The sequence below is a fragment of the Trachurus japonicus genome, chromosome 1, assembly GCF_045865225.1.
Source record: "Trachurus japonicus isolate A0001 chromosome 1, Traja_1.0".
NCBI classification, from domain to species: domain Eukaryota; kingdom Metazoa; phylum Chordata; class Actinopteri; order Carangiformes; family Carangidae; genus Trachurus; species Trachurus japonicus.
In genome coordinates, this window is record NC_140907.1 from 19,612,249 (window position 1) to 19,636,856 (window position 24,608).

Below are 24,608 nucleotides of genomic sequence, written 5' to 3' on the forward strand. Positions count from 1 at the left end.
CACCAATCAGAAATTGCATCAAAATTTAATGAATCAAGGGGCTGTTTGCTGATGTTGCCTGCACTGCTGATCAAATCCAATCTAACCACACCCACACAGTCCTGACGAAGCAGATTAGTCGACATCTTAATAAATAATAACTATTTTTCTAGTCTCTATACTTTAACTTTAATTGTTTGTTTATTTAGGAATTAAAGTTTAATGTTATAAAGAGCTGCTTCCAGGGACTTTAAGGACATACTTCCACTTTTCAATCCAATTCAATCCACTGCTGAAAATAAGTTTAGAGATTTTAACTTGCAGTTCCATGCTACTGAGCTAGTGAGATGAGTGTCAGAGTGTTTAAAGCCGCTGACCTTCTGCAGCTCCTCTCTTAGCCAGGAGGGAAGGGGCTGTCCGAGGCGATGCAGAAGCTTTGACAGCTCCACGTTGTGCTCCCTGTAGTATCTGGAGAGATATGCACGTGCCTGAAGAGAGAAGGAGAGAATTAGGGTTAGAAGAAGTGGAAGCATGATGACCATGACATAGATGGGGGATAGAGGGAGAAGGAATGAGAGAAAAAACAAAAAACAAACATATAAAGAGTGAAAGTCAGTGAGTGAGAATTAGGCAGTAAGGATAAGGAGGCATGGGAGAAAGCCAGCTGGAGGAAAAGGCGTGAGTATGGTGCAAGAAGGGAAGGATTGACATTTTTATTTTTATTTTTTTAATGATGCACATTTAAACACACATTACAAGACAGTTACACAGACAGTTAGACATGTACAAAACTGTATGGGATGAGGGACGGTTACAGAACAATAAATGATGTGAGGTAGTGTTTCGAGGAATTAGCTCTGGACAAATTGTATGAATAGTGACCAGGTTTTATTGTAGTGGGTGATATTGTCTTTCATGGTGAATGTAAGTTTTTCTAAATTTGAATGTTCAGTTAGCAGATTGTACCAATGTTGTAATGAAAGTTTTGTTCTGTCTTTCCAATTGAGTAGTATTATTTTTTTGGCCATGGTTGTGGAGATGAGGATGAATGTTTGATGATGTTTTGGGATTGGTAAATGAGAGAGGCCACCAAGTAAGGCTATGGTGGGGTGGATTGGGATGCTGAGGCCAAGGATCTTGGATAGCTCTCCCATGACCTTCGTCCAAAACCGTCAAACTGGGGGGCAGTACCGAAGTGCATGGGGGTAGTTATCTATTGTGGCTGGACAGTGTGTGCAGGTGTTGGTGTCAGTGAGGCCCATTAGGTGCGTTTTATGGGTGGTGACGTGTGTTGAGGATTGAAATTAATGGCATGGAGAAAAACAGTTAGAAGGAGGGATATTTTAAAGATACAATAAGAGAGACAGCATTGAGTGGGAGGAAAACAAGAAATAGAGGGGATTATTAATGTGCCACCATCTTTAGAATACTGCTCCTCAATAGGACTTCAGGTGCTGTGTGTTACAAACGAGGAACGGGAGGTTAGAGGGAGGAAAGAAAATTACATGAAGGATGCATGAGCTCTATTATATCTCTCCCACCCTGTGTGCATCCCTCATCTCCCCTCTCTCTCTTTCTTCCCTGGTGTTCTCCTCCCTCCTTGTCTGTTGTCGCCTTCTGTCCCCCTGGTGGAAACTCAAACGTGGTTTAATTACAGGTGACACTGCCATTAGCCATGTGTGAGCACATGAGGGAGGACAATTTGTAGATATGTGTGTGTTTGTCTTCATGTGAGAGCAAATGTGTGATTCATTGTCTGCTGGTTTGCTATCTCCTCCGTGGAATCAGCAGCCAGGACAAAGATTTATGGATTGGATTATCTCCTTCTACCTTTCCCCCCCTCCCTCCGTTCGTATCCCCCCGTTCTCTTTCTCATGGGTGTTCTGTCACTATTGAGTCCTCATAATTAGGTTGTAACTTTCTGGCTGGATCTGATTGGCTGACAGTTTCCACCCCAATGCTGAGTCCTGTGGGAAATTTTTCCACTGCGATGGAGGGGACTGTGGGCACTGTCACTGTCAGTCAGGCTGCTGCTGTTTTCGTTGTTGTTTGTCAGCTTCTCATACATTTCGTGCATGCATATATCCATTTTTTTCAGTGCATATATATCTGTTTTAATTAAATGTGTAAGTTTACCTCAGGATCCATAGGAGGATACTTCCTCCCTTTGCTCTTTCCCAAACATTTTGTCTTTCCTCCCTCAAGGAGCTGGCACCAAAAGCCCTTCTGAGGGTCAAACCTGACGGAGGAGAAAAAGCGGAAAATACATTCAGAAAGACAGTGACAGCATTAATAAAAAAAAGGGAAAGTCAAGAAATGAAATCGCTGGCTTTGAAAATAAACCCTTAGTACAGTGCTGGTCGTAATATTTGGAAGGCAGCATTTCTTCTTTTGAAAATTAGGCCTGGAAAAGTGGGCCGTCTTAAACCAAACATAATGTCACTGTGGGTTCAACACTCTTCGTCTGCCTCTTACTCTTTTGTTATCGGTGTCTCTCTGACCGTCACATTGTCCTTTTTCATTCGTCTTTTTCTCTGTCTTTCCTCCTTCTCCTTGTCCTTTCCCTCTGTTGTGCTGCCTCTCTTTCTTTATCTCAACGCACACCCACAATGAGGGCACACATTAGTACAGTTTATTTCTGTGTCCGTACAGTAATCCTTGAGGTGAGATTAAATACTCATAGACTGTAGTTTGTTTTCTTTACTCCAGTCTATGCAACCCTAATTTTAAAATGTTATTGGTTTGAGTTCATTGTGTGTGAAGACACCCCAAGGAAAGCAACTGTCCAACTAGTCCAGAGCCTGGAATTGGATTCTTTATGCCAATGAATGAAGGCATATTTTTTTCCTTTTTATAAGATGTCATTTTCTCCCTCTAAGAGCAGTGGTGGGTGAAGGGGAAACCCAGAGCACTGTCACATGTCACTGCTCTTTTCTGTGATTATACTACATTATGCATACTTATTTTCATTTTTATTCATGTGCTATATTCTATTTCTATATGGACATAATATAAAAGTAAATTATACATTATGTTTCATAATCAAGTCTTTCTTGGTTTTTGGTAGATAAAAAAATCATCATATATTAGCCTGAAGAAGATGAGTAATAACTGGGAAATAATTGTTCCTGAGACTGAGTTTAAATCCATGACTGACTAACAAGGCAGCATGTTATGTGAGAGGGAGACGATGGGTGACACTCAAAGCAATAACAGTCACCCAACATCAACGGGAAAGGAAACACATACATGTGTACCTATAGATATTATGCATTAATACATATGCATGAACATAGACTTATATGGATATATACAGTATGCATGCATAATGTTCTATTACTTATTATATGAAATGTTGATCGGGGTAATATGCACATATATTTAAGCACCTTCTGCAGTAGCAAAACAAACAAAGATACCAAGATATCCGTAAGCTGCCATTTGGGTTAATATGGATGTGAGAAGATGCAAATACTGTTCTTTATCTGCATGCATCAGTGGGTGAATAAAAGTGGAGAAAAAAAGAGCTAAGTGGTTCTCCTTCTCTGACAGGACAGGAGGACGAAAGGAGAGGGGGGGATTAAATAAATAGGCTCCAGTGATGAGGATCTGTCAGACTGCTGCGACGTCCAAGGAATGAGAAGGAGAAAAGAAAGATTAAACTTTTGTGTAACTCTTTCTTCACCCGAAACTCACAACCGCACACCACATGCACACCCACACACATGCGCAGCCTCCTTATTATTCTGTCAAAATGCATCTCTTTACAAATTATTTGTATGCATGTGGGCTTGTGATTCAAGACAGAGACGCTCTCTGTCCCAATCGGAGTCGCAAATTCTAGATGTCCCTGTCTGGAGATTTGAGGGCTTGCAGGCAGATTGCATTCTGATGAGTGGTGCTTGAGAAATAAATACTATACGACTTCTCCAAAAAGGTCACATGCAACATCTCTAATGGAGAATGAGTTGAAACAGACTATTAAGAAGCAAAAAGTAATTCTCAAAAAAATAAGAAAGAAAAGAAAAGAAAGAATTTGGTATATGTGCATATTCCCTTTTAATGTATTACACATAAAATCTGAATCCACTAGTATATTATATCTGATTTAATGTTTAAAGTAAATTGATGTCCGCCTTTATTCTTGGGGTAAATCTTGGGATAAGAATGTGCTCTGTTTGTGTACCTTTCACTCTACAGACACATGCGTTTTTTGCCTGATGTGTGAGAATAAAGAATAAGTAGAGTTCATAAAAGTTGCATTGGTGATTTTTCCTCTGGCGCTGATGTCTTTGCAGTTTTAGTTCCTCTGCACTGACACTGTGCAGTGCTCTAACCTTCTCTTATTTTTTGTTTTAGACAGCTGTGACACAGACAGGCAGGATGTGTAAGTGAGAGGACAGTCGACGCTCTGTTGGGATTTGATCCCAGGCCAATGGCTCAGGAGGCTGAGACTTTGTGTCTTGACAAGAGAAGGTATAAAATTGTAATTACAAAAACTGTTATATGTGAATGTCTCTGTAACATAATACTGTACATGTATCATCCGGGAACTTATGCGTGAAATAGTTATACACAAGCTGTAACTAGATGCTACTATTCCTTCTTTGAAAGTAATGTCTAAAATTTAAGTAAGATTTTGATATAATTGTAATCAGAATAAATAAGACTTTGTGAAGTAATACCTTGTCTAAATATTAATAATCATAATAATGCCATGTCTTCTTTACTTACAATTCCCTTTACTGTCATTTCTCTTTTCCTTATCCTTCCCTTATCTAAAAAATACTGACAACACCTCAAAGATAAATCTGTGCAAAGCCGAGCATTTCATGGCTGAAAGCAAGTACTGAAGCAAACTGACCATCTGCTATTGGCTGATCTTTGGTGCCAGGTGATGTCACTGTCTGTTGTGTTATTAGAGAGTGACACCACCTGGCACCACAGACTGGGAAACAGTTCAGTTCCTTTCTCTTCACCAGTAGATGTCAGACTTCACACAGAGTTGGGTTTTAGGGTCCTCTCACTGCTTGGATCTGGACAATCACTTCTATTAGAGTGTGCATGAGGTGAAAGGTGCCCATACCGCAGGGACACCGGCTATCAAAGACAATGAAGACAGAAAATGAGCGAGAGAAGTAGAGTGACATGCTGCTGCGATAGAGACTTACGTCAGGGCCTGGGAGTAGTTGAAATGAGGAGTGACGCCCAGGAACTTCTGCACTTCATCCATCACCGCTGCAGGATCAGTTCTCAGCTGATGGCCATCAATGATCATCACCTACACACAGATACATTCAAACTGTAACACTGCCCACTGCATCGAGCTGACTGGTTAGTCTATTACACCCCATTCAGGTGAAAATAAAAACAGAGAGACAGGCTCCTCAGTCCCACTTGATCCACTTTAGCAACATGACCGCCACAAAAGCTGGAAATCAGACGCTGACAGCAGATGTAATATATCACTTTATTCTAGTACTTTTTATGGTGTATTGCCCCGCCAGGCCGAGCAGTTAGCAGTTAGTTTCAGCAGGAATTGACCCTTTGTTGGCCTTCTGATTGGTCTGCTGTTCCACCAATCAGAGCGCTTCTCCCCATGTCACGTGTTGTGCAACATTCTAAGGTTGGACAACCCTGGAATGAAACCCTATGAAACAAGATAGGTAGACAGCAAGTTTTTCGGCAAAAACTACTTTATAATTTTTCAATATGGTTAAAATGTGCCTGGGGTTCCTGCAATAGCAACTCACAATATCTGGAACGTATTGGAGTCATTTTTATCCCATTCCCCAAACACAAGACATCAACAAACATACTAAGCCTATGTAGCCTACTGTATATACTTTAACCTTCTGTTATGTATATTTAGTTGAGCTTAATAATAGGGTTTGGGGGTGGTCCACTAGGGGGAGCTGTAGGCATAGGTCAGGGGTTAACTGCAAAGTTTTGTTTGTTGTTGTTGTTGTGTGCAGTCCTCATGAGAAGTGAGCCCGTTTTCCCTGGCTGTACTGTGCTAAGTGCTAAGCTCATTCATCCTCCAGTCCACTCTCTGGTCATGTTCATAGACAGAGAAGATCTAATACCTTCATAATTATCTAGCAAACGTAACATTACCGCTGCTAATGTCTTTTTAACTTTGTGAAGTTTTACGAGGAGAAACGGGAGATCGGCGGAGATTAAGCGTTAGCTTGTAGCTAACGTTAGCTAGCGTCGTTAGCTACTAGTGAGTGACCAAAACAATGATTTTTCCCCATTTTTCGGAAAAGTCAGGTAATGCCCGTTCAATCGCTATTGAGCCACGTCTGTCTTCTATCATGGACACTATTTTTCTGATGTGTAAGTTAATTCAAATTTTCCTTACAAACAATTTAAATCTGCCTCATTTTCAATGGTTTCCAATGGGAGTTAACCCTTCCGTGACCATTGTTTGTCCAACCTAGCAACAGTAACCGTGGGGGGCGGGGCCTTGACAAAGGGTCAATTGTGCAGAGAGATTTTACTCTGTGGAGTTTAAACCCCAACCCTTTGCAATTCAGGTCATCACCTCTGCCATTCATTTTTGTTTAATGTTTGTTGACGTGTGTAAATTCAATTAGATCATGATCAATAAAGTCGTGTTGTACTGGACTACAATATAGTAAAGAGATATGTTCTCCCCATTTAGTATGTACATGATGGGAGCAGAGTACAAGATATGCCTCTGAATATAACAGAGTCCATCACAATATGACCTCATTGCTAAATCATAAAATTGAAATAACACATCTCTAATGTGTCATCAGTAACTGAACATTATGGGCATCATAAATGCAGACTTTATCACAGAACAGTTCTAGGTTCTATTTAGTACCTCATAAAGCGGGGACAGAGTGAACACATAGTTAGCATGTCCCTTACTAATGCTGTGAATACCAAAAAATAGCATATGTATACATACAGTGCAATCTATTGTAATCATCTGTGTATATGTTTGTATCTGTTCTTACCTGGTTGGCAGGGTAGTATGTGAGCCACCTCTCCAGGTGCGTGGAATAGAGACCGGGGATGAGACAGCGGTTCTGTAGGGAGCGCAGCTCGGCTGGTGCTCCCGGTTTTGCACTGATGACATCATAGAAGGTGAACCTCAGGGCAGCGTGGTCCTCATGAGCTCTTTGATGCTGTGGAGGGGGGGGGTTAAAAGATACAGTCAGATGAGCTTCAAAGAACCCACTCTGATGGTAAAACTGTTCTCATTCAATCTCTTAAGCATTAAATGATATTATTCAAAACCGCGCATGAAAGAGACCTCATATTGTGGAGGACGACATAACATTTAAGCTGGCATGTTGCTGACATTCATGTCTCATTAATCTAGGAGGCTTATTCAGGTTTCAGGCTCTTGTGACATTTCCCATAGTGAGATGTATAGATAAATCAGGCTCATTAATTCCCTGTTCGCATAGAGAAATAAGACTCCAAACACATTCTTGGAAAATAACTCAATCCCAATCAATAGAGAGATGAAACATGTCATAGGCAGCTGTAGAGAGTTAAAAATAATACATACACCGGCATCTAATATATTCTGCGTGTGTGTGCATGTACCTGATACCAGCTGTAGGCCCTGTCAGAGGGGTTGATGAGCAGGGTGATGATCTTGGCCTTGGGCAGCAGGGCAGCGGCTCGCCTCGGGGACTCCTCTGAGGGGAAATAGTTAGCACTCTTCTCAAACAGGAAGTCCGTGCTTACATTAGAGGGCACAGGGAAAAACTCCATGTACCTGAGGCAAAGGAAGCACAGCAAAGTGAAAGGATATGTAAATACACACACATAAACTCACAAAGTATGCGTCATACACAAGACGCACAACATCATTACTGCACTACTCAGTCATCTGCAGTGGAAATTGACTCAGTTCTTACACATTTTCTTCAAAGTCACACACCACTTCTAAAGTCACAAAGTTATAGCCTCTTATCTCTGTTTCCACAATGACCTCAAAATAAACTTGATATAATTTGAACAGTGTTTAATGAAGAATTTCAGTGACAAGACTTTTCTGGATGACTTCGGAGAATGCACCAGCTGTGTCTCTGTCAGCTAAGTAACCCATTTATGGGTCAATTTAGGCAGCCATATGTCTGTTGGCTTACATTTCCGGGCTTAAAAGATCATTTAAAAGACGCTGTTAAACTGTTTTGAACTGCTTAATGAATCAATGACGTCTGCAGGACACATGACAGACTGTGACAACCCCACAATATATATATATATATATACTGTATATTTTTCCCCCTTCATTTCACCCAAGGTTCTGACAAATAAAAGGCATAAAGAGGAATGAAAGACAGGGGTGAGTGTGTGTGTGTGTGTGTGTGTGTGTGTGTGTGTGTGTGTGTGTGTGTGTGTGTGTGTGTGTGTGTGTTTTCACCAGTCAATTCCTTTGTGGTAGTTGTTGGTGTTGAAGAACTGGACCTCCTCATAAGTCTTTGGACTGGGGAAGTTACTGGAGATGGAGGGATGCATGAGTAGGAAAAGATAAAGTGCTGTCGTTCCTGGAAGAAAGGGCATAATTCATAACTGGCTCGTTAATTCAACTCAGCAGAGAGTAGTAGAGTGGTGTGTGTGTGTGTGTGTGTGTGTGTGTATATATCTGTGTGTGTGTGTCAGTATGTGTGAGAGCTGTCACCCACTGATCCATTCTGGATGACTTTTCCCTCCACAAGATTTATATCATGTTGAGAATACAGTGTATGTATGTGTGTGTGTGTGTGTGTGTGTGTGTGTGTGTGTGTGTGTGTGTGTGTGTGTGTGCAATGATCACAGTCTTCCCTGTCAAATGATTGAAAACCATTTGACACCAATCAGCACTGGGGCTGCGGTTGTGCCCTCTGTTTCACCCTCAGCAGCTGTCTTGTTGCCCCGTTCCCCTAACACTTACTCCCACACATCCTACATGTTACATCCGCCCTCACCATGTTGCCCATTTGCTTCAACATCTCCGCCATTTGTGTGACACAACCTCCAATAAAATGAGAAATTATTTCACCATAATTGTTGGCTGCTAATGTTGCAATAATGACTTCTCCTCCCATTTAGAAAATTATCACCTGGTTAATTAGCAGTCTTATGGACTCTCCTCACCTCTCACACAAAACACCAGTAATCAGAATTCCTGAAATCACACGGTGGCAACACTGAGGAGCAATATAGCGTTTAAAGATTATTAATAATCTCCTCTTCTTTTTGTCCCTCTAACAGAGACTATGTAAGAAAAAGAAAAGGGAAAGGTGTGGTAGCTTGGTACTGTATCTCTGTGCATCTAAAGTAGATTGTATGTGGGTGGGAGACAGGAGGTGAGAGCCTTTCTTTCAGTCTCCCCACTGACAGGACCGGAGGAGTGAGGGGGATTAAATGAGTGGGCTCTGATGTGGAGTATCTAGACACCTGGGCACACAGACAGAGCATCTTTGTTGCATGTACATGTGCCTGTTAGTTTGCAGCTTACCTGTTTTCTGTGGTCCTATGACCATGAACTTGGGTAACCTGTCACAGGTTTTCTCTTTAGACCAGATGTCTTTATGTCGTTTGTCATCACATGGATTCTGCAGGAGCAGACGCAAAGAATCAGAGCTTAAAGTAATATAAAGTTAGCATACAAAGAAAATGATATAGGATTTAATACATGAGACGACTGCATAGAGGCTTTGTTACTGTGTGCAAGGATCCCACCACTCATGGCCCACATGGGCTCACAAGACATTAATGATTACTATCATTATTACTTTGTTATACTATCAGTGTGGTCGTAGTATTATAATATACCTGTATGTCTACATTACCTTTATCTGTGTATTCAGTTTTTATGGAGCAACACATCAACAACTACAGTAGCATAAAACTATTATTATTGTATATAATTAATAATTAATAATAATAAATTATATGAATTCAATATAATATTGAGATAACTAATAACTTAATTGTGAGAAACTGTTTTGTGTACTGTCTGCACACACACATCTTCAACCAGCAGTCATATGCAACATAGCTTATTTCTGTAATATTACACAGTTTTTATCACGTTTCTTGTTCAGCAGCAGTTTTGTATGTGAAGTGACAATAATCATCACATGATTATATATTTGCCGTTTGTAACATAATTCATAAATCACTACCAAAAACAATTACTGTAGCAAATCGTAGTTAAAGCTTGTTAAAAATCCATCTTTTCTTCCAGACTTTTAAGACAAAGTCGGCAAACACAAATCCACACCTGTACGTAAACATATTACAAGATTTTGCTAAGTAAATTCATGGAAAATACATATTTTTTTTCTTTATGTGAATTAGACACATCAGTTTATCTTGTTAATATTTTCAGACCACAGAATGAGAATATCTTACTGCATTCCAGTGCTCAGTAAAAAAAATGTATTGTTTCTGACTTGCAGAAACACAGTACAGCCTATACATGTGGGCAAATACCAACACAAACACACCTGCCAGAGAGGGTTCCTTTGTTCAGGGAAAAGCTGGAAGTACTTGTGTGCGAGCTGCAGGGGAGGGAGTGTGTGGAGCCTCAGGTTTGTCCAAGAGTGAAGAAAGGAGGCCAGGTGGACAAATGTGTACAGACCCAGTCGGTCATTGCCATAATTAGACAGGTGGGTCATGAATATACTGATCTGGAGTGGAGAAACAGGGTAGAGGGGGAAAGGAAGGGGGAGAAAATATATATATACTTATTGTATTGTGCAAAATTGTGATAAAGTCGAAATCTTATTTCCCAAGTTCCAATGTTTGTGAAAAACGGAGGCAGTGCAGTAAATCTAATTACTGTTGTTGTGGCTGCAGAGGAAAGCAAACAGATTATTTCTCAGTGTGTGATGGTTTTAAAGTCACAAACAGAGCAGCTGTCCACCGGGTATCAACATTTACCATCACTTTGCAAAGTGACACACTCACTTTTGTTATGTAAGATTGTAATTTAACTTTCAGAGCAATACAGTTTCAAGTATAAAAGAAGAAAACAGATAAAACAGATGAAACCGATGCATTCACCACTCGTAACAGATAAAGTTGAGGGGCCATCACATTACTCCTCATAGCCACTGGGTGATGGGAGAGATGCAGCTACACACAAGGGGGGAGAGTGTTTCAGAGTGTGTCAGAGTGTGTTCATGATGCTTAATGTGTGTGAGGGAGAAGGAGAGACTCGGAAGGAGTGGAGGAGCGATAGAGTGTTGGTCCAGGCTATCTGTCTACGCCTCGGTGCTTTTATAGGCTGATCAAAGAGACAAGCTAAGATAGCTGCTACAGACAAATGTGCTTGTGTGCACACACAAATGCACGCGCGCGCACGCACACACACACACACACACACACACACACACTTTCTTTTGTGATTGGAGGGAGCTTGGGAACGTGAAGAGTCTGGATGAAAGGGTAACACCAGCCATTAAGATATGAATTATTTGGTGGATGTGAGCATGTGTGTGTGTCTGCATGTGCATGGGAGACTGTGTGTCAGTGTATTTGGGAGAACACAGAAAATGCTGTGAATTTTCTGATGACAGAGGAGTGTCGGTGCTTCTCTTTAACGCTGAAGGTTGCCGTAGATACAAAGCGACACAGTGTCGGGGTTTGATGGATCAGCGTCCGGCCAACCTGGAAAGCTGTTCAGAATACTGATCGCCTCCGAATACTGATGGGAGGAGTGTGTGTGTGTGTGTGTGTGTGTGTGTGTGTGTGTGTGTGTGTGTGTGTGTGTGTGTGTGCGTGTGTGTGTGAGACAATGTGGGAGGGAGAAAGAGGAACAGACGTGTGTTGCCACTTGTGTGTGTCTTTGTGACAAAGAAAGCAACACTGAAAGAGCAGAGAGGAGCAGTGGTATATGCATGTCGGAGCGATTCTTTATGTGTACGCGAGTGTCTGTGCATGTCAGCGTAATTGTTTATGTGTTCCTGCATTTGTGTATGCCAGCACAATTGCGTGCATCTGCCACTGCTTTCATATCTTGTGCTCACTCTCGGCAAACCAGCAGCGTACCATCCAGCCATGCCTGCTTCATATCAATCTAGCTGATGTTAGAGCAACAATGTGGAACCACTGTCGAGGCATCAACTAGCACACGACCAGGAGCAACAGAAATACATGGCAGTAAAAACCGTTGCACCGAAGCAGAACTTGAAGCGCTACTCTTAGAGAAGTGTCAAATTAAATTTGACAATGTTTCACTTGAAACATCTATTCACAGTTGGGACTGAGGAGATAGGGTCTGATGTGAATATTACAAAATAAGAAGCGCTTGTAGTGAAATAAAGCAAAGACCGACAAATCTGACCTGAGTAAATAAGATACTATAAACTATGTTGAAATCTTCGACCTCTTCCCTTTTCCTGTTGTTTTGTGCTGTTTCTTTGAAAGCAGGCAAAGTGATCAAAAAGTGATTTATGTTTCCTTCAAACTACTCAATACTCTATGATGTCTCACTGTGAGGCTGTATGTGCGTTAAGTTTTTTTTTTTTTTTTTTCCTGGTGTGTTAGCATGAAAGACAGAGAGTAAACGAGAGAGGGGGAGGGAGATTGAGAGAGAGAATCGGAGTGTTATTGAACATGGAAACATTCATTATGGAGCTTAAGCACTGGCTGCCAAATTAAACAAAGGCAGAGTGGGAAGATGATTTGTGTTTGTAATTGCAGAAAAGAAAGAGGGAAAAAAATCACAGAGTGGGTTAACAGGCGAAGATGAGAGTGTAACCTTGGCAGGTGAATCTGAATTAAAAAACAAAAAGAGAGAAATGTTAATCTCCAGACTCTGTGCAAGCCCCAAACACTTTCGGTGGCTAAGGATTCAATTAACTGAACCATATAAACCTTTTCTCAGCATCTAGTGCCATGTCTCATTCCCTGAATATTGGATTACTTTGGATCCCCTATGTGCCTTTAATAAAGAATATTGCGCTAATAATTTAACACCAGAATTGGGCTCCAATCATTCTTGGAACTGGACTGGGAGAGAAATGTTTAAATAAGAGAAATAAATCCACCATCACAGCCTCCCTCTTTTTTATCTTTGTCCCTTGTCTTTTGCCCTCTTTGCTCCTATGCAGCTTCATTTCCTCCTCCTTCTTCTTTGCTTTTAATGTCTTGCTCTCACTCTCTCGTCTGCTTCAAAAAGTCACTTCATGTTTTTTTTCTTCCCTCCTCCTCTCTACAATCTCATGCTGACCTAGATGCTCTGATGAAGCATGTCAGTCCAACATGGGAGCGATGTTCTTCAAAATCCATACACTACATGAACACACAGACACACAGACACACAGACACACACGTACAAACACAAATGTCATGTCTTGGAAGATTAAGAGAACATCAGTCATGTATTTGAGTTTGTGACATGTTCAATCCCCTTGAACATGATTACATTTTTAAAGAAATTACTTGTTTTACTGGCCTTCGGTTGAGGATGTTTTTTTTTTCCACGGGTCTGTCTACCTTCTCTGTCTGTCTGTCTGTCTGTCTGTCTGTCTGTCTGTCTGTCTGTCTGTGCAGTACATTGCAAAAGGATCATCACAAATTGTTGCTTTTGTCTAACATGGAGTACAAAAAATCGTATTTTCGAAAAGCTAATTGAAATTGTTGCATTTGCATTTTTGCCAGTGGGGAATCAAAAATCTTAAAAGAAAATACACACACTAAATATAAGTGAAATATAAATATATATTATACGTTTTTTTGTTTTTTTTCCCTGGTATAACACCGTATACGAAGAATATGAAAAGGCTGATAAAATAAAACTAACTGTGAAATTAAGAAGGATGTTTTGCCTACACCATGTGGAATTTAATTGAATGTGGCACTCTGTGGTATAATTTCCCGTCAGAATAACAGCTAAGTGTGTTGAATTACTTGACAAACCACATTTTGTGTTCACTTTAAGTTTAAGTGGTAGTATACTTTCTATTATCCCCTATCTTCTACCTCGTTGTGTCTGTCCCTGCCTTCTCTGCTGCTTCATCTTCTTCAATGTGTAGCTGTAGCTGCCCGATTCCCATTACAGTCCACTTAGTTCCACATACATTTCCCCTTGATTGAATTGTTATTACTACTAAAGAAAAGCCTACAATCCCCCCACTCCCTGTTTTCATTCCTCCCTCTTCCCTCCCTCCCAATCGTCCTCTCTCTCCATTTTCATCCTTACACTGGCTCTCTTCTCTCTGTCTTTCTCACAGTCCATTCCGCTGTCTCTGTCTCATCAGTGGATAATTGAAAGCTGAACGTCAATATAGCAAATGATTTCAATTCGATTTATTTTGCCAGCTCCAGTCAGCATCCACCAGCCCTGTCCTTCCTGCCATCTTTCATTGCTTCACTCTCACTTTCTAATTTCTCCTCCTGTTTGCATTGTAGCTTATTGTGAGTCTGTGTATGTGTATTTAACTAAAAGTGTGTGTGTGTGTGTGTGTGTGTGTGTGTGTTAGCGTGTGTGTGTGTGTGTATGTGTGCATTGGAGAGCCTGTATGTGTTGATGAGCTGCCAAAGCCTTCAGTAGCAATCAGCAGGACTACCAAGAAAGGGAAGGAAGGAAGGAGTGAAAATGAGACAAAAAGAAGTGTTGAAAGATTCACATTTGTGAGCACAGTTGACATGGACAAGTTGAAAAAATATTTTGAAAAAAAGGAGAGAATGCGGTAGAGAGAGATAGAAGCTCCGGACAGGAGAGGAAGGTAAAGTATGTGATGGTGCACACTGGGTAAAACAGAAGGCTAGCAAGGAGGAAGATTGTGCTGATATTTGGTGTTTGGCTAATAAGCTTAGTGGCAGAGCTAAGCGCTAAATGTCAGCCCTGATGTATGTCTACAACTGTGCTTATGTCAGCTGTACACACATTTATACAAATATACACATGCACACCTATGCAGATACTGGGATGCTGACAGACACACAGACACACAGACACGTGTGTGTGTGTGTGTGTGTGTGTGTGTGTGTGTGTTTGGGTGCATCTGTGTGCACGGGTCTGTATGTGCATCACTTCCTCTCTGTATGTGTCTGGATTCTCAAGTGACACAAGATGCCGTGACCTGAAAATTAAATCTCAATCTGTCTGCCACCTTCTCACCCAGCCCCCCGTCCCACATCCCCTCCCCTTCTCCCGCTCTCTCACCATCTCCCTGGCCATTTATTGGGGAATGACTTGTGCCCTATTGGCTGTTTGCAGAGTCTAGGTCGTCCAATTGATTGTCGAGCTTATGTGTGAGTTGGGGAGCTCAGTGACTGCTGATGCAGCCCAGAATGATGTGAAAGTATCCAAACATACACATGCAAGCGCACACACACACACACACACACACACACACACACATGCACATGCACTACAGACAAATCCAATATGTTGGTTGCTGTCGGTGGTAAACTGCCACAACAGGCCAAGTGTGATTTAAAGTCACTGAATGGGAAGTGACAATGTTACCAATGTGCAGATCATCAAACAATAGGAAACCCCCGGGGGACTAAAGCAGTGAGCTACAGAGCACTATTGATTACACACACAAAGTGCACACACTAATGAAAGCTTGTGCGTCTGAAAATGGAAACAGCAGGCAGAAGTGAAAATGAATCATCCGTCTGTATGTATGTGTAACCGTGTGTGTGTGTGTGTGTGTGTGTGTGTGGAAGAACATCATGGCAGATAGTGCTCATTTAGTGTTTAAATTGCTTTTATGTTTAATAGGTCTCTTCATTAAGAGATACAACAAGAGAAGAGTTTCATCTTTTGTTACACTGATTAAGATAGGAATGGAGTCACAGAGAAGAACAAGAGATAGCAGAAGAAGTGGGAAAAATGTAATTAGCCTCTGTGTGTTTCTGACTCTCAAGAAGAATTTTCAACTCTTATGTAATATACATCTGTGTGTACAGTGTGTGAGTGCGTGCATGCGTGTCTGTGTGTTGTTACACATGCACTATCAGAGGACATTGTCGGACGTCGGACATGCTATAATTAAGTCTAAAACTCTATTTTACATTTATTCCATTCATAGCAAAGAGGTGACATGCAGGTGTTCAAATGTTTACGTTCACACAGCACTGACTCTGCAGGCTGAAGCAGGGTCTCATTCACACACCTTCACAATGTGAATGGTTTGTTGCCCCAGGCAGGCTTTCAGACTACAGGTTGGCTGTTTAACAGAAAGTATACTAAAGGGACCAGTCTCCTTAAATATTTATTTTTGTAAAATAAATAAATAACTCATTACTCATTTTGAAATGTACTAATAAGAAAATCTTCAAGGATAAGCAATGGATTAAAAGGGTCATATGAAAACAACAGCAGGATGGTTTTGATGTTTCATGTATCAACAAAAGGTGCACGAGTGCCTTACGGTCGTGAACACACCAAATCCACTGAGCCCCCGTCACACTTCTCTTCAAGAATTTAACTCACAACCTCAAACCTTCCATACAGTCCTGCAACAGCATGAGCTTTTTGGGCTGACATTTTGATCTTTGTTTCCTAGAGCCTTTGAATGCCTCCTTAAACTAGCGTTGAATAGCTTGGAAGTTCTGAAATTTCTTTTTTTTTTAGGTTATAAGTTCAGGCTCTAAGAAATACAGTGTTGGACCAAATGGTTCAGGGTCTTAGAGGAATGAAATTTTAAGGCTACAGGTTCACCTCTCTGGTAACTTACTGAATTTTGATGTCTGACTTCCAAAGGACAGACACAAAAGCTTGACAAAAAGACTGTTCAAATGGCCCCTGCCAACTGGCTCACAGACTCAGAGGCCTACATAGCGGTTTTGAGGTCAAGGATTCAATTATTGAGATACTCACTAAATTCTGAAGTCAAAGTGGAGACTATGAACTTCACCACAGAGAGTACGAACTTCACAACTCACACCTGCAGGTCAATTCGGGGCTATGACTGAATTCAAAATAGAGTTGTAGCATGATTTACAGCATAATCAACAGTGGTGTGTCCTCTATTGGCTAACCAGTCCACTATTGTATTAGCGCACACGCACACAAATTAAATTATCTGTAGAGACGTGGGATTTTTAAAAATAAAATCACAAAACTAAAAATCTGAGGCCCAGACAACAATTAGGAAACTGAGCATTAACGTGGTTATTACAGAGCAATAGCTTTCAATTAATTTAATTAATGGTAATATCGTCTAATTTTTCTGATGCTGCTTTGTTGTTGTTTTAATTGAATTTTATATATTTCACTTACAAAAAATGTGTTTATATTGTTTTTCTGCATAATGGTATTATAGCATAACACTGTTATAATTATAATGAGCATCGACATACAGTATGTCACATTACAGTAGCTGCACTGTAAAAAACATAATGTCAGATAATTGTTAACATTCCAAGGACCATCGTTATTATTATCATCATTATTAGTATAACATCAGTGATGCATTCCTGTTCTGGGGCTTTACTGTATTTGAGAAAGCACCACATTATAATTAAGGTCTACGTGTTTTGCAATAATACTGTTTTTTACCCTCAAGTGGTACTCTCTCGGTCAGATATTGGGATATGCTTACACATCTTCAGACGGAAAGGAAAAATATTTTGACAAAACTTGAAGAAACATCAAAAAAAAGGTGAATATGAAGGCTATAGTTGCCTTGATCTTAGGAAGCAAAATGTTTACTCAGTCCAGCCATTCCATTCGTCCTTTTTTACAGATGGAGGTGGATTAATGTGAATTTTTGTAAGAGCAGGTTTGATAGATTTCCATACCGTGTCAGTATATTTTGTTTTTTGTTTATTTCATTTGCATGCTTCCATACTTGATACTTGAATAAAAATAAAATAAATAAAGACTGCAGGTGCCGAAACCTTGCTCAAATATAAAACTGCCATTGTTCCTGTTTGTTTGTTCAGCAATTGTCATTTCAGTATGTTGTGCTCATGCTAAGAGCTACAGGGATTTTTTTTGCTAAAGGCCAAAAAATTATTAGTGACTACTAATATTAATTCTTTGGAGCATCAAATTGGCTGTGATGAGGACTTTAACATGAACAGGTGACTAGGGCTGTCTTTACACTGCACGGTTCAAGTGGCCCAATTCCGATTTTTTTCTCTCAAGTGGCTCAGATCGGATCTGTAACATGAATGTGTAAACGGGACAAATGCGCATGGAATCGGATATTGTCAGATCAGATTCAGACCCCCGTTATATGTGGAAATAAATCAGATACAAATCGGATCTCTGCCAATGCGACTGCAGTCTAAACAGACAGATCGGATCTTCCCTGGCAATGCGTGTCATACGTCATCAATGATAATATTAATTCACGTGCTCACGCGTCTCGCTGAACCTCTGTAGTCCGTGATTGACACGTGGGGCTGACCGGGACTACCGTGGCCAGCTGTGGCCAGCTGTAATCACTGTCACAGGCGTTACAGTGTTTAATAAACTCGTCGTCCCTGTAAATGAGGGAAACCTCAGTGACCAACGAGTTAAAATAAAGGTTTAAATAAATTAAAAAAATAATTTTTGTGGTGTCCGCGCGTCTGTTTTTTTCCCCCTCACTAGTTCTTGTTTTCATATAGCCACTACAGTAACATTCTATGCGAATCGATACGAGGGCAAGCGAGGGAGCACGAGATAAACACCAGATTTCACGTTTTCCTACCGGCAAAAACTGAACGGAGCCGATAAGAAACCAAGAGAGGAAAAACAAACATTGTATACAAATGTGTGAGGCTGTCCCGTCCTCACGACGTGAGCGACGGAGGATCAAACGGTGGCACAACTGTCACCGTCACTCAGCTGCTCATCTCACAGCAGCTCCGCTCCACGCAGCCACTTCACTAACGTTATTTTGTAACGTTCACTTTGTAAGTGACGTGTTGGATATAAACTCTGAACACCAGACTCACCTTTGTTTAAAAATATTCTTATATTATTACGTGACAATTTCCTGAAATCACTAGTTTATTTCCAGCGGGTCGTTTCATGCAGGCACAGCAGGTGTAAATGCAGATTATCAGATCTGGGTCACTTCTGATAGAACATGTAAATAGACCGTCAAAAAAATCGGATATAGGCAACAAATCGGAATTGGGCATCAAGACCTGCAGTGTAAAGACAGCCTAGGAGGTGTTTGTTTACTACAAACTCCCCACTGTGTTCACTCCTTGTGTTCAAACATTTTGTCTCACTTACTGTAACAACACATAACAAGCAATTGAGCACAACACAAAGCTGTAAATTCAACTCCTTGTAATTTTTACTTCAACCACCTAGTTCTTTTCCTATTATAAGCAAACCACTGCTGCTGTTAGGCAAAACACTTCTAGAGTTACCTAATTCAGAAAAGTTAGGAACAGGACAATTAGGCAATTTTAGTGTTATTTTGAACTGAATATGAACCCATTCCTAACTTAGCTTTAAAAAATAGTACATCATCTTTCTTTGAAAATGTCATAAATTATAATTCTAAAATGGTTCCACAATGTGTTCAAGGAACGAAACAGGGGTACAGGCAGAGACACAGAAATAGACGTAATGAAAAATAACAGCAAACAGCAAGCAAAGGATGGAAGACAGAATAAAGACAAAAAAGAAAAACACAAGGAAAATATCAAAGAAAGAATGAATCAAAGAAAGAAAAAAGAAAGGTATCGGGAAAAGAGACAGAAAAGATGGAGAGATATTTAGAGAGAAATAAAACATAGTATCAAAAAGAAAGACAGACAGAGACAAAGTGGCGCAGAGAGAGAAGAAAGGGTTGGATTGGGTTGTTGTGCGGAGCTGCACGACTCTGTGATGTTCCCTGAGTTCTGACAGCTCCTCTAGTTCAGCACTCCCCTACCTGACACTTCAATACAGCCTACTGCTGCTCCACGAGCATCTTTGGCTTCGGGTGTGTTTGTGCATGTGCACGGCACGTGTGTGGACCAACTCTGAGAGAGATTGTTTGGGGATAATTCCTGTGAATTTCTATGCCTGCCTTTAACAGTGGCCGTGCACGCTCCTGAGCGTGTGCACATGGATGAGCATCTTAACCGCCACCAAACCCTAATTCTGTTCTTTAATTCAAAGCAGAATCAAGTTGAGCTGACATACGCAGCGGGGGTAAGCACGAGAGGGAGGGTGTGTGCGTCCGTGTATGTTTGTGTGTGTGCATGCGTGTGTGTGCATGTGTGACAGCAACCCCCCTGTGGTGAGACCTAATTTAAAGTGGGGAGATGAACACAGCTCCACAGTGAGAAGCAGCCCCTGACAGGAAAAGAGACAGACGCACACACATGCACGCACGTACCTACACACACACACACACAAAGCAAAAATGAAAAAGACTGAACCAGACAGAGTGGAAGTTACCTTTACAGAGAGAGAGAGAGACACAGAGAGAGAGAGAGAGAGGGAAACCCAGTGGGTGCCGCTTTAAGGAGCAAAAATCAAAATAGAAAGCAACAGTGCTCCCTGTTCCTCAGTCTGTATATCTGCTTGCACATGTGTGTATGATTGTCTGTGACTCACTGGGTTGAGCAGCACGGTGAGAAACAGCTCTCCCCCACGGATGCTTTTGTCCAGTTCCTTAGGTCCACCAGGGTATTCCTTATAGTAGATGGTGTGAGTAAACAGGCCGCACGTCTGACGAGGCAGCACCTACACACACACACACACACACACAGACATGCAACAAAAGGAGCTGTTGTTACTATCACATCACATCTTCAGTTTACAAGTTGTGTCAATGAACAAATAGCTTATGATAACAGCAGGTACTAATGTTCAGGACAAAATGAGATTCTGTTGTTTTCAATGACCCATCAAAGTGTACTCTACTGATTCTGTACTGCACTCCTAACACTGGTATTTTAATCTGATTTCACTAAGCTCTCTCTGGAGCCACAAAAGACTTCATACAGCTTTTCCCAGTTCTGCATGAGTAATGCAAAGACCTGTATGCAGACTTTAAAAGTTAAAATCAGTGCTACTTCCCTTAAAGTGGCATGTCAAATCAAACAGTGAAACAACGATTTCAGATTAAAAAGGAGACTAAAGCAGGTGGTTCCTGATCGCTCACCTATTTCAAGCCCAAAGTACAAATAAACTGGCTACAGAGAGAAGATGTAAAATAACGAAAGTAATTTATCTGGCAGCATAAAAGATGACAGATGTATGGATGAAGCATACAGCTGTAGAGTTAAGCTCTTCTACACGGCAGTTAATAAATATGAGAAGCGGGCAGGAGAGCAGGTCAGGGTACTCTGATGTGTCGTGTCGTACAGCATATGGTAATGTTAATTATCACAGTGAAGAAGCACAGGTGTCACTTCTACAGATGGTTCGAGTCAAATTCTTGCAGCGTGTAACAGACCTTTTTTTTCACAGCAGCTGGCATTTCGACTTGTCATAGAATAAAAAGCACAAGTGTAATTAATAACACGATTGATAGCTCTGTTCCACTTAGGTGTTCCAGTTCCAGGACGCTGCTATTGTGCATGTGGCTCACCGACACAACGTACCGGGACACTTAAATAGAAAGGAGCCATCATTAAATGCTTTTAGTTCCACCTGTGCTTTTACTATTATGACAAATCAACATGTGAGAGAGGCCTGCAAGTGTCAAATTAGGGTTTTCAAAGGGAACAGCATTTAGTGCCTCCAGTGTGCTTGAGCTATAGTAAAAGTCTTGAAGAGCTGCCCAGCTTAGAGTACTTCACTACAGCAGCAGAGACACTATTCTCATGCAGGTGCATAGCACAACACATTGATTTGCACTGGTTAAGTTAAATCTTCCTAGGGCACTGGTACCCCCCCCCCACCTCACCTACACCTGTTTGGTATTTTAGTGACTCGCTGTTTACCGAAGCAGGAGGAGATGATAATGGATTACTTCTAATCCCAGCTCAAACAGGTGCACTGCACACCCTTGGCCATGAAAATAGTTAAAGGACACCCCCATGCCTTTTGTGTGAGCCGCATATACTCTGTGCCTTGATTACGTAACAAAAGCAGGTTCCTTAATGTCAATTTCTCTGATTCTTTTTATCGCTACAAGTAAATCGAACAGTGTTACGGTTGGATAAGCGACAGCAACAACTGAGTCGACAACAGTAACATTGTTTTTGGCTTTGAGTCTGAGATCTAATGTTGATTGAATTATCAGGGAGACTTTACATAAACGGTAATAAAGCATGGTCCAAACAAGTCAAGGCCAATGCAAATATATGAATATTCATTACTTGATTATACTTTAGAAAGCCTGAAGTGATACATAAACAGCGATGAAAGACCAGAAGCGTGCAAGATCAAGTGTTCAGTAGCTGATGAACTAATCGCTTTTTCATTGGATCATTAAGAGAAGAGAAGAGAAGAGAAGAGAAGAGAAGAGAAGAGAAGAGAAGAGAAGAGAAGAGAAGAGAAGAGAAGAGAAGAGAAGAGAAGAGAAGAGAAGAGAAGAGGTCTTTATTGTGAACTCCTTGTGGAGCACTTCTCTGTGTGAAATAGAGAGTAAAGGCTGGAAGCGTAGATATTGGTTTATCTATAAAACACCCCAGACTCGTTCACACTCACACACACACACCCACATGAGGGGGGAGGACAGAGAGAGAGAGAGAGAGAGAGAAGGAAACGGAGTGAGAGCGAGACAGAGAAAGAGAAGGCCACCAGAGCCACAGACACTCAGCACTATTTCACCAAACCAATTATCCACAGAGCTATAGCTCAAACTGATATAGTACATTTTAAAAAGAAATACACACACACACGTATGCATGTTTGTGCGGGTGCACACACGCACAGTTGCACACATGCATGCACACACACACACACACACACACACACACACAGTCCCATATCTCAGTCTGATTTGTTCTGATACTGTGGGTCCAGTGGGTGGCTCTCAATCTGCTGACAGAGACACACAAACACCAATTTTACAGCCTTAAGACAACGTCCTGTCCTCCTCAGAGCAAACAAAGATGGAGTGAGAGGCAGAGGGGAAGGAGATTAATAGACAGAAATTGCTCGAAAAATTGGAAGTGAAAAAATGTGAAAGCCCGCGAAAACGGGGGGGGGATGTGAATAAAAGTCTGAGAGTAACTTTATGAGAGGTCAGGAAGCGAGATGAATTATCTGAACCTGAGAGCTCACAAGCCGGTTTATGGTGAAGTAATTTAAAATTCAAATTCAGCATGGACTGAGGTGCACATACATACACATGCACAAATATCACACAAAAACTGCCTCTCAGAAAAATGTTCCGCCTCCATGAGCTAAGCTTCCTTTTTTTTTCTCTTTTTTTTTCTTTTTCCTAGCCTCCCTTCGCTATTTAGTCAGTGCAGCATGCAATGTCTTGGAGCAAAAGATGGGCCTTTCTCTATTTTTCTTGCACTGCTTTCACATTTCTTCTCAGTTTTAAATATTTAATAACTACTAATACATACTTGTGCATACATCTTTGTAAATAGCATTTGATAGAACGACGTGATCTAAGGGGTCTGTTTAATAACTGTTTATCTTTTGAGCGCTTTGTATTTATGGAGTTGCAGATGTTCTTGTTTCTGTTATTTTATTGTGAAAACTTAGCCTGGGACCTTTCCTCCATGTTGCCTTGTGCCTGTGTTACATGCGTTTCCTTTAGCACACCTCTGACCTAAATATCTGGCACAAGAGCACAGTGGCTTCAGACAGCCTGCAACTCTCCAATCTGAGATTTTATAATAAAGCAACACGATCAGCAAGCCATTACTGACAGACCTGAGAGATGAGGGCCGTTCGGCTAATGCTACGTGATCACCAGTCTTCAACAATGAATCTGATTTGCATGCGTCCTTGCTCCCCTATTAGTGTGATGTTGATGCATGAGCCCAATTCCCAACTGGAAAAAAAAGAGTCAACTCTATTCCAGCTAAAACAAATGTATAGATAGCTTTTTTGAAAGACAATGTGAACAAAAGCTTCAGAGAACAAGCTGCATCCGTCACTGAGGTTGATGGGAGCGTGAAAGTAATTTTTGTTGGGGATTTCATTTCAGTCTCCACTCCCACTTTAGCTTTTATTTAAAGCATCTTTTCTCCTGGTGTAAAATAAGTTGGTTTTTTTGACAGTTTTTTCTATGTTATTTTCTGTCTTTCTTTGTGATATATCTTGTTGGAAAAAGTTGAATGTATATTTTTGTTTAGTGGCTTATTATTCAATTCAGTATTTCACTGATGCTTCAAATACCTTTGTATTGATAATGTATAATATAACATTATAGCCTGTCAAACTGTCAGCTTGGCATTGTATCAGAAAGAAGTTGGATTAAGTGGCTGTCTTTTATGACCGTGTGACAAGATGACAAGAAATAAAAGGAGACTTCTAGGACTGATTAGGAAATTGACGTAGCTGTCTGAGCAAATTGTTTGCTCAAGACCGAAATACAGCAGAACTATGTGGACTGGTAATTTTGGTGTCAGATGTGATTGGTTCTTTTGTCAATAAGGGAGCAGTTGTGCACACTGACAAAGAGCCTGACTGACAAGTGAATGAAGGGGAGGAGGAGAGACGGAGGGAGGGATAAGGACAACTTGCTTAAGTGAAATGGGCGACAAGAGTTTCATTCTATTGCTATCTCAAACAGTCACTGATGAATCATTTATTGAAGCATTAAAATATGAAAAGC

At 40.9% G+C, this 24,608-nt stretch overlaps 1 protein-coding gene across 2 annotated transcripts in view; it reads right to left on the minus strand.

Annotated features, from left to right (window-relative positions):
• The window catches only part of ndst3 (N-deacetylase/N-sulfotransferase (heparan glucosaminyl) 3), a 44,265-nt gene that overhangs the window by 1,788 nt on the left and 17,869 nt on the right, over positions 1–24,608 (minus strand). For both annotated transcript variants that reach the window (XM_085778622.1, XM_085778633.1), the window contains exons 6-14: positions 20,474–20,602; positions 10,464–10,646; positions 9,470–9,566; positions 8,393–8,516; positions 7,567–7,741; positions 6,969–7,139; positions 5,151–5,260; positions 2,116–2,218; positions 357–467 (exon numbers count right to left, since the gene is read on the minus strand). In XM_085778622.1, the coding sequence (XP_085634748.1) occupies positions 357–467; positions 2,116–2,218; positions 5,151–5,260; positions 6,969–7,139; positions 7,567–7,741; positions 8,393–8,516; positions 9,470–9,566; positions 10,464–10,646; positions 20,474–20,602 (1,203 nt within the window). The remainder of the gene's footprint in view (positions 1–356; positions 468–2,115; positions 2,219–5,150; positions 5,261–6,968; positions 7,140–7,566; positions 7,742–8,392; positions 8,517–9,469; positions 9,567–10,463; positions 10,647–20,473; positions 20,603–24,608) is intronic.